Source organism: Cynocephalus volans, chromosome 5 (assembly GCF_027409185.1).
Source record: "Cynocephalus volans isolate mCynVol1 chromosome 5, mCynVol1.pri, whole genome shotgun sequence".
NCBI lineage: Eukaryota > Metazoa > Chordata > Mammalia > Dermoptera > Cynocephalidae > Cynocephalus > Cynocephalus volans.
The window spans coordinates 63763766-63779020 of NC_084464.1; the positions used below are offsets into that span (position 1 = coordinate 63763766).

A 15255-nucleotide genomic window follows, 5' to 3' on the forward strand; every position below is an offset into this window, starting at 1 on the left:
CTTTTTCACGGGGCTTGCTTGCCAGCGGAAGATTAGCTGGGAAGGCTGTGGTCACATTACTAAACTTGTTAGCATTTGTCCTGTGGACCGAGAAATTTACCAAGCATATTCAATAGTGTCATTTTGAAAGGGTGCTGGCATTTCACTAGAAGAGAATTACTGGCCATCTGGCAACAAAAAATGCTTAAGCCTGCATCTATGGCTCTAAGACATATTCACATTTTCATTAAAAAGAAAAAAAAGAAAGAAAAAAAAAGGTCTTCCTGAATTACTACCCATCCCTTCCTCTATTCTTTTCTTTTCTACCCTTAATCTCATTTCTGGTTGGGTCCTTTTAAAACTGTCACAGAACTCTTTCCCTCCTGCCTATTTGGGCAGCTGTATGTGGAGAAGCAGGTAAGAGTGCAGGCTTTGGAGTCAATCTGCTTCAATCTTTGTAACTTCTTAGTGCTTCAGTTTTTTCTCTAGTAAAATGAAGGTAACATCTACCTCACAGGCCCACAGGCGAGGATTACATAAAACAATGCATGAACAGTGCCTACAACAGGGTTAAATACACAGTACCACTGAAATATTTTTGGTTATTATTGTCTGGCTCTAGGGCCATGATATACTGATTGAGGCAGAATAGCATATTTTAAGTGTTCTTAAAATGCTCGTTACAACCCCATAGTGGGCCACAGTGGGCTGTGATCAACACTACGTTAAAAAAAAAAAAAAAAAAAAAAAATTTTAAGAGTAGAATAGAAACAGAATATGTCACTCATGGAAAGGGAAGTTCTATTTCACAAAAATATTGTTTCAGGTGGCATTTGTTTTAGGTGCACTGGTCTTGGTGAAAGTGAAAGCTGCTGGTATGGAATACTGCCTAACTCTGCAAGCAGGCAGACCCAAGGGCCTTCCTTCATCAAGCAGATGAAGTCACTTCCCTCCCTGAAACTCTTAAGTGGCTCACACTCAGCAAAAAACCCAATACCCCTCCCCCAAGAAGCACTGGGTCATCTTTTCAGCCTCCTTCATTTTGACCCCCATACCCACCATGGTGCAGCCACACTAGCCTTTTTCTGTTTCTCCAACACCACTTCAGGACTTTTGAAACAATTCTGTTCCCTCTGCCTGAAAGATTGTACCTCAACTCTTCAGAGAGCTAGCTCCCGTGCATCTGAAGTCAAATGCTATCTCAGAGAGACCTTTGCTGACCCCACAACACTGTGATATCTTCCCATCCCATCCCCCAAAGGCGCCACCCACACTAGTATCTCCTGGAGTTGTGCAAGGTGGTGACCCTGCCCAGAGCAGTCTTAATTTTTGCTAATCATAGCTACTCAGAATGTGTTTTCATCTGGGCCTTAGTATCACCATCTGTAAAATAAAGTAAAAACAATGTCCCTTCCCATTCTAAACAATTTCTGTAATTAAACTCTTTCAGAAATCCTGCATAGTATATGACCATCTGTTTTCCTTTCACTCTTAAATACAGAACATTACTCAAGTCTTGTTACCCCTTTAGAGCATATGCTGTCCTAAAAAATTTTTATGTACATATGAAAGGAAATCTTTCTAAAATTGACTGCATTCTCTTGTTATCAACAGAAAGATATTAAACGTACTTTTGTTTTTTCTTAGGGCTTCAGACTTCATTAGCAATTTCACTGTTTTAACTAGAGTTATAACAGATCACAGCCCCTGGAGGCACATCAGCCGCTGCCTCTGGACCTCCTTTTTGCTGCTGCTCTCGAGAATGGTCCCTGTCATTTCTGTCTTAATTGGTTTCTTGTAGTTCATCCTGACCTGAGAGAGCAGATGTCCAAGCTTTCAGGAGCTGTGGACAGAGTGATCTCTGGGGAAGGGCTTGACATGTGCTTCTAGGAGTAAAGTGCACGAACTTTGTGCTCAGAGGACTTTTGTTTACTTACAAGTTTTCACTATTTGAGTAGTGGAGCCAACAGATTATAACCCCTAGACACAACACAATGCAGCAATGGCATGCCAGAGCATTACCGTGCTTAGCGCAGGCAGGATTGCTGAGATGGGTGTTAGAGAATAACATTGCTTCTAAGCACCTAGTTTGGGTAAATGTGAACATTTAGAGAGGAAAATGAAGGAAGCACACCCAAATACCCTCTTTAGGTTCATCTGAAGCTTACTGTTCGCCGAGAATAAACTTTATGAAGATTTTTTTTTTTTTTAAGAAAATGTTAACTTTCTAGTGTTTAAGATCATTGCTATAATCCCTAACTCTTTCAAACACTTCAGAGAAGTGCCAGCCAGCTTTCACAGGTACTTCAAGACCTTTACCATCTCTGTGAAGCTCTGGGCACCCCAGCCCATGACCTCTGTGGTTAATCCAAATGGTGCAGAATCGCAGCTCAGATTCTTACTAATTTCCTGGAAAAGGGCCTTGGGGTCTCTCACCTTACGGTTTTGTTTTAATTCTGCTAAATCAACATCCAGTTCAAAAAGAAAGGAGTTAAGTGAATTCAAAGAATTAAAAAAAAAAAATCAAGGGGAGGGGGACAAGGACGACAGTGAGTCTGTATGAGCATTTATGTAACCAGGAATATTTGTTTTGGGGGTTCTTCTATAGTCTCATTGTGGAAATAAGTTCAACTACTAAATACTGATCATAACAGATACAAAACCCTAATACAGAACGTTCTCTCAAGAGAATCCAACAGAGTAGAACTTTAGCCATATAAACTCTGAGGATATACCAATCTAGATACCCAAGTTTTCTGGGTACCTATGAAGATGAACATACTTTTTTTTTTTTTTTTTTTTTTTAAGGGTTTCAGACTTCATTAGCAATTTCACTGTTTTAACTAGAGTTATAACAGATCACAGCCCCTGGAGGCACATCAGCCGCGGCCTCTGGACCTGCTTTTTGCTGCTGCTGTCTAGAATGGTCCCTCTCATTTCTGCCTTAATCAGTTTCTTGTAGTTCATCCTGACCTGAGAAAGCAGATGAACAATCTTTATAAAATGAACAATCTTTTGGCTAGAGGTCTGAGGCTTATAACTTGCTTTCCCATCTTTTTAAACAATGTCTGAGAAACACAACCATGGCAATGTGGGAGGTAGGCTTTTTTTTTTTTTTTTTTTTTAATGAAAACCTAACCATGAAGTGGAAATTCAGGGCCATCACTCCAACACGCTTAATCCATCACACTGTTTCACTACACAACAGTGATAACTTAGGTAGTATCATTGTGGCTACTAAGTAACTCAAACTTGTATGCTTTCCCAGTTTGAGTCTGTTTGTTTCCTTCTAAAAATTATAATCAAGACATTAAGGACCAGATGAGCTGTAAAAACTTGCATGGGCTTTGTGAGTTTTATTTTGGCCAGAAACCAATTTTTGCTCTTTTCCCAAGTGCTTCATATGTTTGAGATATGCTGTCGCCAGAGCCCCTAGTGTCTGCCCAACTGGCAAATCCAGTGGCTTACTTTTGGTTCTCGTCCTTCTACACCTCCCAATAGCCTGCCAAAAACCCTTCTCACCCACAGCAATCCTACCACCTCCCACACCATCCCTTCTCAAGATCCACGCCACATTCCTGTTCCTTTAGAGAGTATTTGCTGGGGTTCTGAGGCGCAGCCAATGTTTCCTCTCTCTGGGTTATCCTGCCCCTCACCTTAGTTTTTAACCCTGTCCTTGAGGCTTGTGGCTGCCAAAGCCCACACAGCCAGCTCAGATGTTACTCCAGCTCCCTTCTCATTGTTCACTTGGTATTTCTACTGCATGAGTGCTAGACTGTTTAAACTAAGGGTTTAAGCTGAAACATCCAAACCAGTTCCCCTAGGAACTATCCCTGCCGGGATTCTTACTCACTAAAGCCTATTCATGAAATGTATGCAAACTTCCAAAATAACTTTTTTACCAATACCTAGTCACAGAATGATAACAGTGATAATGAATGATAATTATAACATAAGGGCAAAGAAAATCCTAACTTTAAAAACTTGACTAAATCTCTGTTGCTGGCAGCTATCTTCTAACCATAAGGATAGCGAGCATCTGGACAAAGTTTATAGATAGAGAACAGAGCTAAAATAATAATAATAGAAAAAGTGAAAAAGAATTCCACTTCTAGTCAAGTTGAGATGGAGTAACAGGGACCAAACTTACCCTCCTACCTGAAATAAGCAAACAAAAAAAGAGTAAGAGAGAGAAAATATATGGTAGAATACTTTAAGACACTGGAAATCAGATAACCAAGGGCAGAGATTCCTGAGATACGGGAAAAAATTACATGGGCCCTATAATTGCCCCAACATACTGCCTGTAGAGAGGCTCTAGATCATGGGGAGGGAGGTGAAGCAGAGCCCATCAGACTCCCTGAATTGAAGAGATGGCGCTGAAGGGCTGGTGAAACCAAGTCAATTAGAGTTCACAGGACAGAGTACTGGAAAGAAGAGATCTATACAGAAAACACCAGCGATCTGCAGAGGGCCCCCCTTGGAGGATTCAGTGGTAAATCAAATCAACACATGCACATGAGGTATCCAAGGCTGGGACAGGGTGTGTTCCCATGAGCCAGACAGAGTAACTCATAATCCAAGGGTACTGGGTAGAGTCCTCATGAACATCTTGCCTCACTAGAAAGGAATAATTAGCTTTAAACTGAGTCTTCTCAGGATCTGCCTAATAAATTGTAAAAGCAACACTTGAAAGGATCAAACTATTTCTAAATATATTCCAGAACAGAGATTAAGAATGCTTACAGAAATATATAAATATCAAGCACCCAACAAGGTAAAATTCACAATGTCTAGCATCCAACCAAAGATTACAGGCATTCAAAGAATCAGGGAAACATACCCTGAATTAAGAGATTAATCAATCAACCAAACCTAACTGGAAATGGCAAAGATGATGGAATTAGCAGCCAAGGACATTAAAACAGTGGTAAGAACTAAATCCCATATGTTCAAAAAGTGAGTTTAGACAGGATACAGGATAAAAGATAAATATACAAAATCAATTTTATTTCAATATACTAGCAATGAACAATCAGAAAATAAAATTTCTAAAATAATACCATTTAAAATAGAATTGAAACATGAAACACTCAGGGGTGATCTGACAAAAAAAGATATGAAAGACCTGTGCACTGAAAACTACAAAACACTGCTGAGAGAAATTAAAGAAGATGTAAATAAGTGGAGATATACTTGTTCATGTACAGGAAGACTCAATATTGTCACAATGTCAATTATCCCCAAATTGATCTATAAAGTCAATGCAATACCAATCAAAATCCCAGTGGGGTTTGTTTTTGGTAGAATAGCCAATCTGGTTCTAAAATTCATGTGGAAGTGTACTATTGGCATAAAGATAGACAAAAGATCAATGCAATAGTACATAGAGCCCAGAAATAAAACCACATATGTAGACAATTTATGTTAGACAGAAGTGCTAAGGCAGTGCAGCGTGGACAGTCTTTTCAACAAATGGTGCTAACACAATATGGAAAAAACAAGAAACTAAAAAACCCTTAATATATACCTTGAAATATATACAAAAAATATATATAACTCAAAATGGATCACAGACCTAAATGCAAAACCTAAAGTTATAAAACTTTTATAAGAAAACATAAGAGAAAACCTTTGTGACCTTGGATTAGGCAAAGATTTAAATATCACATCAAAAAGCATGATCCATAAAAGGACAAATGAACAAACTGGATTTTTATCAAAATTAACAACTTCTGTTCTTCAAAAGACACTGTTAAGAGAATGAAAACAGACTGGGAGAAAATATATGTAAAGCATATGCTGGTAAGACTTACATCCAGAATACACAGAGAACTCTCAAAACTCAATAGTTTGAAAACAAAAGCAATAGACAAGAGATTTTAATACTTCACAAAAAAGATATACAGATGGCAAATAAGCACATGAAAAGATACCCAACTTCATTGGTCTTTAGGGAAATGTAAACTAAAAATACAATGAAATACCACCACATACCTACTAGAATGGCTAGAATTAAAGAGACTGTCCATGCAGTCTGGCAAGGATGTGGATGAACTGGAACTGGCATACCCTGCAACTGGCATACCATGTTGGTGAAAATGCAAAATGGTACATCCACTTTGGAAAAGTTTGGTAGTTTCCTTAAAGAGTTAAAACACACCATCCCTAGGTAATAATCAATATAAATGAGAGCAGTAAGTCCATACAAAGACTTGCACATTAATGTTCATAGAACTTGTATTTGTAATAGCAAAAAATTGGATACAGCAAAAATGGTGAATGGATAAACAAATTGTGGAATATCCACAGAACGGAATGTTACTCAGCAATTAAAAGGAATGAACTACTGACACAGGCAACAACATGGATGAATCTCAAAATATTTATCCAGAGTTTAAAAAGCCAGACCAAAAAAGTACATGCTGTGTGATTTCCTAGATATAAAAATATAGGAAATACAAACTAAGCTATGGTGACAGAAAGCAGATCGGTGGTTGCCTGGGGGTGGGGAGAGAGAGGAATTACAAAAGGGCACAGGACATTTTTGGAGAAGATAGATATGTTCATTATCTTGACTGTAGTGGTGGTTTCACAGGTGTATACATATATCAAAACTTATCAAATTGGATATTTTAAATATGTGCAGTTTATTGTGTTAATTATACCTCAATAAATCTATCAAAATGTTAAAACTTGGTTATATCAGGAATGTACAAACAGAGAAGACTAATTAGCAAGCTCATCAGGATATAGTTCATCCAATAATACCAACATCAGTAACACCCCATATACAGTTTTCTCACTTTAACAATACATGCAGATGCCTTGAGTATGTGAAAATGTGCAGAAACACAAATTCTGATGTTAGAGACTCAGTTAATATTGTGACGTCTATTCTCAAGATACGGGGTCTTATTGAACTTTACCTAGCCTTATGCTTCAAAATGGAGCTACACATAGACTACCAATGAGTGCATTTGCTAACACTACTTCTAGATATTAGGGTCCTCACGTGAAAGAAATCAACAGGGAAATGGTGGAGTCACAGTAATGATTCATAAGTCCATAAACCTTTTCTTCCCATTCCACTTTTCCTATGTTTTTAAAGTACAGAGATATCTCTACTTATCCAGAACTATACAAAGCCCTCTACAAACTGGCTATATCTACTTATTCACTGCACTTACAACACCAAAGTGCACATAACCTTCACATGTCATCCAATGGTATTTCTCACCTTTCCTTTGTTCTACCGTTCTTGTGCCTAGAAAGTTTTCTCTTCTCCTCTTCATCTAATTAATTACCACACATTCTTTAAGGGAGTTTCTCAAAGGTGGTGCATGAAGAAGAATCAGAATCACCTAAGTGCTGTGTTTCTCTCTCTCAAGCACACATGCAGGCACACATCTGCAAAGGGCACTAGAGAACTTCTGGAAGAGTGATAGAAATGTTACACACACACACACACACACACACACACATGTGTTATATTTTGACTGTGGTGGCAGATGCCTGGCCGTACATACTTGTTAAAAGACATTGAATTGTACACTTAAAATGGGTGCACCTTATTTTTGCAAGTAAATTATAACTCAATGAAATTGGTTTAGAAAGAAAATCCATACAAAACTATATAACACAAAAAGAACAGAACAAACAAACAGCAGTAATGAGATGGACACCAGAAGCAGTAGTCAAGCTCACATTTAAGACAATCTTAAATTTTCAGCTTCAATTCCTAATATATGTATAGGGTAAATTATCTGCTTTCCTAACCTAAAAGGAACCTCTTAGTAAAAAAGGTATTTTTGGAAGAAAAAACCCAAAAAAACAAAAAACCCCACCAGAATTCTCCAACCACGTGTCACTCTTTATTCCTTGATTTCACCACTGTACTTTAGACGTATGTCAATAAATGCTATTGAATCAATGTCCGGTATCAGAAGAGATAGAAAGATGCAACAACTTTGCTTTTTGTGCCACAGAACACATAATGACCTGTAAAAAGAAGCCCATTTAATGCCTATTAAGAAATAATTTGTGCTCAATATCTTATTCTAAGAAATCAGTGTCAAATAATGAATTTTTGAAATGCAATTTAGATTTTGAGATGCAATTTAGATTTTGAAATTCAATTTGGAAATACCATCAAAAATTACTAAGCTAATGGAATATAATTATATCTGAATGGGCAAATTTCAGTTAATTGGAAAAAAACCCCAAGAAACCCTACATACATGGAATCCCTCATTCCCCAGTGACCATGGTTATTTAAAGGAGATATACGAGATATTTTTAAATTTCCAGTGTATGAGTCTTTACTTAACAGGATAAGCACTAGCAAACCATTTCACTAACATTATCTTATTTAATCTCAATAACCCTATAAAGAAGGTATTATTGTTCCCATTTTATAGATAACAAAATGGAGGTTAAGAGAAACTAAACAACAAGGTCAACGGTTTGGATCCCCATACTAGCCAGCTGCCTGCCCCCTTCGAAAAGAGAGACTGTGCAATTTGTCCGAAGCTACATAAAACCTTCAATTAGACTCAACTGACTATGTTTTTATCCATTCTAGATTTATAGCTGAGGACCATATTATTTTTGTTTCAGATCATAAGCTTATCCATTAATAGAGTATGCATTTTCTACACAGTCACTTAAGCATTCTTAACCTAGCATAGGCAAATGTGAAGTTCAAACTCAATTAATAATATACCAGCCCTTAAAAAATTCCATCTTGGTTTTACTGATATTATCCATAATAAGAACACATTCATAAATATTAAAGATATATCGCATTCTCCTCTCAAAGTTCACATGGACTTTTCTGCTAACTACAGAACGATTTACCTTCTTGCCTTTGAGGGCCACTGCACTGGGTTAAAAAACTAGAAAAATTATATATTTGCTTTTATGTGTTGTTTTCTGATACCTCTACAACCTGTACAGTTTGAACTCTGTGCAAGAAGATTTGATGAAATCTCATGCATTGTAAATAATCCAAAACCCAGTATAATGCATATAAGAAATAGACCTGGAGTCAGATTTCAATTCTGATATTACCTCTGCCACTAGGTAGCTGAAAAGGCCTGGCAGGCAGCTAACACTGGAGTGATTAGGAGTAATCAAAAGGCATATTTATTACTATTTGCATCACAGATTTCTTAGATCTGTCTTTTAATATACATACACTCAGTTATAAACAAAACATGTATCTGAAAAGTTGTGTGTGAGCTGTGCAGAAAGAAGTGCTTACTTTTTTTTGCATTCTTAACAGCATCCAGGAATTTCCATCTTACCTCTCCCCTTCACCCCTCACCTTGAGGCAAATGAGATATTTTTCTGGCACCTAGGAGTTAGAACTTCTATTTTGCACAGAAACAGCATAATAAATGGTGGCTAGGGTTAGAACCTGTCATGATAAAGGTGAAACAGGCATCTGTAGGCTGATCTGGGAATCTACTTATTCATAAGGTTCTCACAGGAAAATACTTTTGAGTTCTAAAAAGCCAGCATACACATGCCTTTATAATACAATCCATTTTGCCACAGTGATTGGTGATATCCTTCTCTTTGCACAGCAGTTGCAAGATTACCTCCAGGTAAATTTCAGAGTAACATATTCTTGTTTGAAATACATAGGTTATCACAAATCTTATTCAAACTGTACTTAAACTGTAAAAGCTGGAAGAGATCAGAGAAAGAGTCCAACCCTCTAATTTTCCAAAAGAGGAAACAGGATCTAGATCACACAGGCAGTATGGCAGGCCTTGGACTAGAACAAGTTGAACCCCAAATCCAGGGTTCTCTCTGGTGAGACCAGATAAACAATGCCCCTGTATGTAGGGCCAAGTATTTCTAAAGTGACAGGTTCTCCTTCCAAGTATACCTACAACTATAGTTTTAAGGTTCCTTTTTTTCCCCTTCTTTTTAAATCTAAGTCCATGGCCCTGTAAATGAAACACCAAACCATGAAAAGCAGTATTTTGGTATCTTGCTGATACAGTCCAACATATCACATCGAAAACACTACTTTGTGTCTGACTGGGCCATCCTTCATCTCCAGGGGCCACACAATCCACCACACCCTTCTCTACTTTTATCTGCCCGTCCTGTTTCTCAGTTATTTCCCAAGGCTTCTGCTTTCAAACGAGCTCACTTGCTATCTGACCTGGTCTTCAGACTTCTATTCAGTATATGGAATAGTGAGTTCCTACAATGTGCAAGGATTCATACTCTACGTTCCTGCTCTTTTCCACAAGGCTCATCTCATGAAGGAAGCCATAATAAATCTGAGACTGTGGCTTTTAAACTCCTATAGTAAGAAATAATTTGTATGCAACCCAGTACATACCCCCATTCACACACACCTTCAAATAAATAACTCAAAAGTTTGACAAAATATTCTTACTATGCATGATGTTTTATATTCTTCATTCTATTCCATTTAATTTTTTAAAAAGTCCTGATTGGCAAAGAGGTATTAGCACTCCAGTGTTCATTGCTGCTGTATTCACAAAAGGCAAGATGTGGAAACAATCTAAATGTTCATCAACAGAAGAATGGATAAAGAAAATGTGATACGTACGAACAGTATATTATCATTCTGCCTTAAAAACAAGGAAATCCTGCAATATGTGACAATTTGGATGAACCTTGAGGACATCAGGCTAAGTAAAATAAACCATTCACACACGGAAGGACAAATATTGCTTGATTCAACTTACACGAGGTATCTAAAATAGTCAAACTCATAGACTCAGAGAGTAGAACAGGCATTTGCCAGGGGCTGGGGGTAGGGGCAATGAGTTGCTAATCAACGAGCATAAAGTCTCAATTACACAAGATGAACAAGTTCTAGAGATCTGTATGTACAACATTGTCCCTATAGTTAATAACAAATTTAAGTGTGTACTACACTGTTAAGGTAGATTTCGTATTAAGTGTTCTTACCACACATATACACAAAGTCCTGCTTGAAATCTTCTAAATTTCTCATCCACTAATGGATCATGACCTGTGATTTCAAGAAAATGCTCTACCTCCTAAAAGGGTGATTACTTTGACATGATGCTGAAGGGATAGTTAGACACATCAGCAAATACTTAGGCACAAGACACTGTCCCCCCCTCCCTGCCAACCAAGAATTAGTATCTGCATCCTATGATCCAAGGGTAGAAGAGAGACCAACTGGTAGGAGACCAGGGCTTCACTGAACTATCATTTCAGGAATAAGAAGTAGGGTGGGGCTTCTTTTTTCCCCAATGACCTAGGCAGTCTTCACATCTTAATTCTTCCCCGTGTCAGGCTGCTTATTTCTAACTGGGCTGTCAACACTTGAAGGCAGGAATGGTATTCTTCTTGAAAATTCTACACTCCACCCAGAGACATAATTGAAGCAGAATATAAAATAATAAATGAGCAACGAGTGTTTTTTTTCCCCCCAATCAAAGATAACTTTTCTAATTCATGGCTTCTGTTAAACAGTAAATTCCCCACTCCAAAAGACAATGATTTGTTAGTGGGGTAAAAAAGCAAAGGAAGATGTGGAAAAGAAAAAAATCTAGGGAGACAGAGGATAAATCATAAAATAAATATTAAAATACTGGTAAGGAGAAGCATTTCAAGTCAAGTTTTTTAAAAAAATCAACTTGTAGGTTGGTATTTCATTTTGACACAGAATATTTGGAACAAGAAAGTTGAAGATGCAGTCTCAACGGCCACTAATGAAAGCTTCCGTAGAACCTCTTTAACACATTTAATGTAACAGCTGTGCTATCCAATCAACTTATAGATCTTTCCAAGAAGTGTTATTACCTGGCTGAAATGCTGGACTCAATTTTCTCCTCTTATAGAGGTACAAGTTTGCTTTACTGCCACTCTTTTCCACTGCCCTTGATTTTTGGGGGTGGGGAGGAGAGGCAAACCTATTATTAACCCTCTCTTCAGGAAAGCCTGTCAAAGTGGAGACACACTACTGTAAGGCCCTACTCTTCAGTTCTCACTTCAGTTCATTCAACAACTACAAAAGCCACTTAAAACAGGTAGTTTAAAGAGCACTTAAAATGCTCTTCCTGCCAACAGGAGAAAAATCTTTAAAAGGGTAAGGAAAAGGATTCTTGGAGGGTCCACAGATGGGCCAAAGATGAATGGGATGGAGGAAGGGGTGGGGCAATAAGGAGGAGAGGTCTCCAGACTGGGTTATTGAGCTCCAACTGTGCTGCAAATCTCCTGTCGCTGTGGTTCTATCTGGGACAATGACTACCAAAGACATTAACTGCTTTTCTTTTTTCTTTCTTTTCTTTTTTTTTTTTTAGGTAGACCTAGTTAATGTCAAAACAGGCCCAAACAAAATTTTAACTTGCAATTGCACAAGAATGGCTACTTAAGATGGGAACCTTAAATGGCAGTTCACTTATCATGCCACAAGCATCTGATGCCAACTGTACCAGGCACAAGGCTAAGCGCTAGGGAAACAGAGGTGAAGAAGCAGCATGATGTCCCTGCCCTTCCTGGGCTTACATTTTCCTGTGAGTGACACACAATACACAAACGAATATATGAAATGTCACATGTTGTAAAGAAACACTGAACTTGAGACTAAAAGAATTATCACCAAATACATGCTGTGCCCCTTTTCTGTCCAAAGAAGTTTTGACAAACCACTTTTGTGGAAACATGAATTACTAGTTGTCACACTTTCCTAATTTAAAACAGCACAATTCCTTCAGCTGTAGGAAGCGGACTTATCTTTCAATTTTAGAAATAAGAAAACTAACCTTTTGCAAGGAGATATTCTGCACTGATGCAGCAGCACCTGGACACTTTGGCCAAGAATGATAACAACACTGGCCAGAAGATGAACTATTTACACAGGTGGCAAGCCATTTAAGGCAAAAGCTGAAAATGCAAAAAAGAGATGGACTTCTCAGGAAGTCATTTAACTATCTGTACTGCATATACATGTGATTTTTAAAAACGGAAAAGGAGGGCATAAAGTTTTGGCAGAAAAGACTAAATCTAACAGTTTTAACATTAATGCTTTCCAAAGCATTCCAATAAACAATGGTTCAACACTGAGAATCCACTTCATCTTTAGGCAGAACACATGATGAAGCACTCATTTGTAAAGTTTAGATGCTAGATATAGACCCTACAAAGGCGCTAACAAATCCTTTTTTTGAAGCTCTAAGCATTCCCATTTAGAATCAAACAGGATCAGAAAGGTCCTCGCCTTAAAGAAAAACTAAGCCGTAACTTATTTGTTTAAATTTATAGCTATACAGGCGGGGGGGGGGAAGGGGGGTAGGCGGGGGGAGGGGGGTAGGCGAGGGGAGCGGGGGGCGGTGAGAAGGAGAAGTTGGAGAGGTTTACGAAAACACACCTAGATGAGGTAGGAAGAAGTGAACATCCTGAAGACCTGACTTCTACTAGCTACGAACAACTTAGTCCCTTGCATATCAATCGCAAAAGTGAATTCTGACACCGGACGGTGGATCGCGGTACTCGCCGTACTGAAAGTCACACTTTTTTCGTGCTCACGCCCTGCCAGGGCCCAATCCGCGTTTGCTGAATGAAGAGGAAAACCCAAATGAATGAATAAACGAGTAGTATGGCCAGGATGCTCAGAGAAGGGCCCCCACCGTCAGATGGCCCTAGCTGCCGGCTGGGCGAGGGCGAGGACAGCGCACCGGGGCGGGGGACGCCGGGGACCCCCGGGGTGCAGTGCAGGACTCAAGAGTGCGATGGGGCTCCAGGGCCCGGGCGCCGGGCGTCGGGCGTGCCCGGCCGAACAAAGGCGGCGCGGGGTGGTCTGACAGGGGCGCTCAGCGGGGGCGGGGGCCGCGGACACTCACCTCGTCTCCCCACTTGAGCACGTCCTTGTGCCGGTCCTTGACGGCGTGGTATATATGCAGGAACTGAAGGATCCCGTGCCGCCGCACGTGGTCTGCGTGGCGCTGGGTCTCCTCCCAACTCAGCGGCGAGCCCTGGGACAGCAACCCCATGGCCGCCCCCTTCTGCTCCTCCTCGGGGCTGACCGCGGCCGCTCGCTCCGGGCGCGAGCCGGACACTCAGCTGCCCGCAGAAGGCGGTAGCGGAGGCTGCTCCACCCCGGGGTGGCGCCCTCGGGACGCAGTCGGCGGAGGGAGGGTTCGGTTCGCTTCTGCTCCCGGGCGCGGGGGTCCCTGCAGCCCAGGTGACAGACCGGGGGTCCGACGCACAGCGCGGACACAGAGGCGGCAGACGGGAGGGCACGCTGGGCGGCTCTCGGCCCGGAGGCCTTGCCCCTCGCCCACTCCGGCTCTCGCCCTACTCCTGCTCGGAGGCAGGACGCCACGGCCGCGGTGCGGCAGCGGCTCCCACTTCTCTTTGCCGGTGTCGTGCACTGGCTTCTTCCTACTTGTGACCAAAACCTGCGCCTCAGCTGAGCATGCCCAGTCTCCGCGTCCGCTCGCTCGCCGCTCCCGGGTGCGATCCTTCGCTCCGGATTTTATAGACTACGGGAGGGGGCGGGGAAAGGGGGCGGTGCAGGACGGGAGGCGTGGCTGAGAGTCCGAAGGGATTCTAAGGGGGCCGCGGAGGAGGCGTGCGCAGGCGTGGTTAGGGCGGAGTCAAAGGGGTAAAAGCTCCTGGGAAGTGGGGTGAAGTAGGTCTCGCTTTAAGCAAATGCGATGTGGAAAAGTCCGTTTTTCCTAATCCAAAGAAATAAACTCCGGGTTGGGGAACAGAATTGATTATTTGAGTTAATGAGGAACGCACCAGGTAACTTTTTAGTTGGAAAAGGCCTCACACTTATAAAAACATGGTGAGAGCGGCAGAAGTTTTTGAGAAGAATATTGGCTTGGGAGTTTGATGAAACACGTATCACCTGTAGACTCCATTACTTACTGATTGTGAAACCTTGGGAAAGTTATTTCCGTACTCGTATAAAATTAGATTAATCCTCTTTCATGGATGTTCTAAGGATTGCACAGTGTAGACGTGCATTGAGTTGATGATCAATAAATTGACCAGGCTGTTAAAAGGAACGAATTTGTCTACAAGTTGTTACGTATGTGTATATATTATCATTATTTGAGTATTCTCGGAATTAACTATGACATGTTCTCTGGATGGCACAGACAACATTCATTGCAATAAAAGGGGGTTTGTCAACATCTCCACATGAGCTATACGAAGGAACCATCTCCAAAAGATTATCTTCCATCTAAACCTAAGATTCATCCATTAAGTGATCAAAACGATTTTCATGTGAACTTACCATGG

General features: G+C 40.4%; 1 protein-coding gene across 2 annotated transcripts in view; it reads right to left on the bottom strand.

The window, feature by feature from the left end:
* The window catches only part of GCLC (glutamate-cysteine ligase catalytic subunit), a 46815-nt gene extending 32375 nt beyond the window's left edge, over positions 1-14440 (bottom strand). For both annotated transcript variants that reach the window (XM_063096781.1, XM_063096780.1), the window contains exon 1: positions 13845-14440. In XM_063096781.1, the coding sequence (XP_062952851.1) occupies positions 13845-13994 (150 nt within the window). In that variant the 5' untranslated portion in view covers positions 13995-14440. The remainder of the gene's footprint in view (positions 1-13844) is intronic.
* Between the last annotated feature and the right edge of the window lie 815 nt (positions 14441-15255).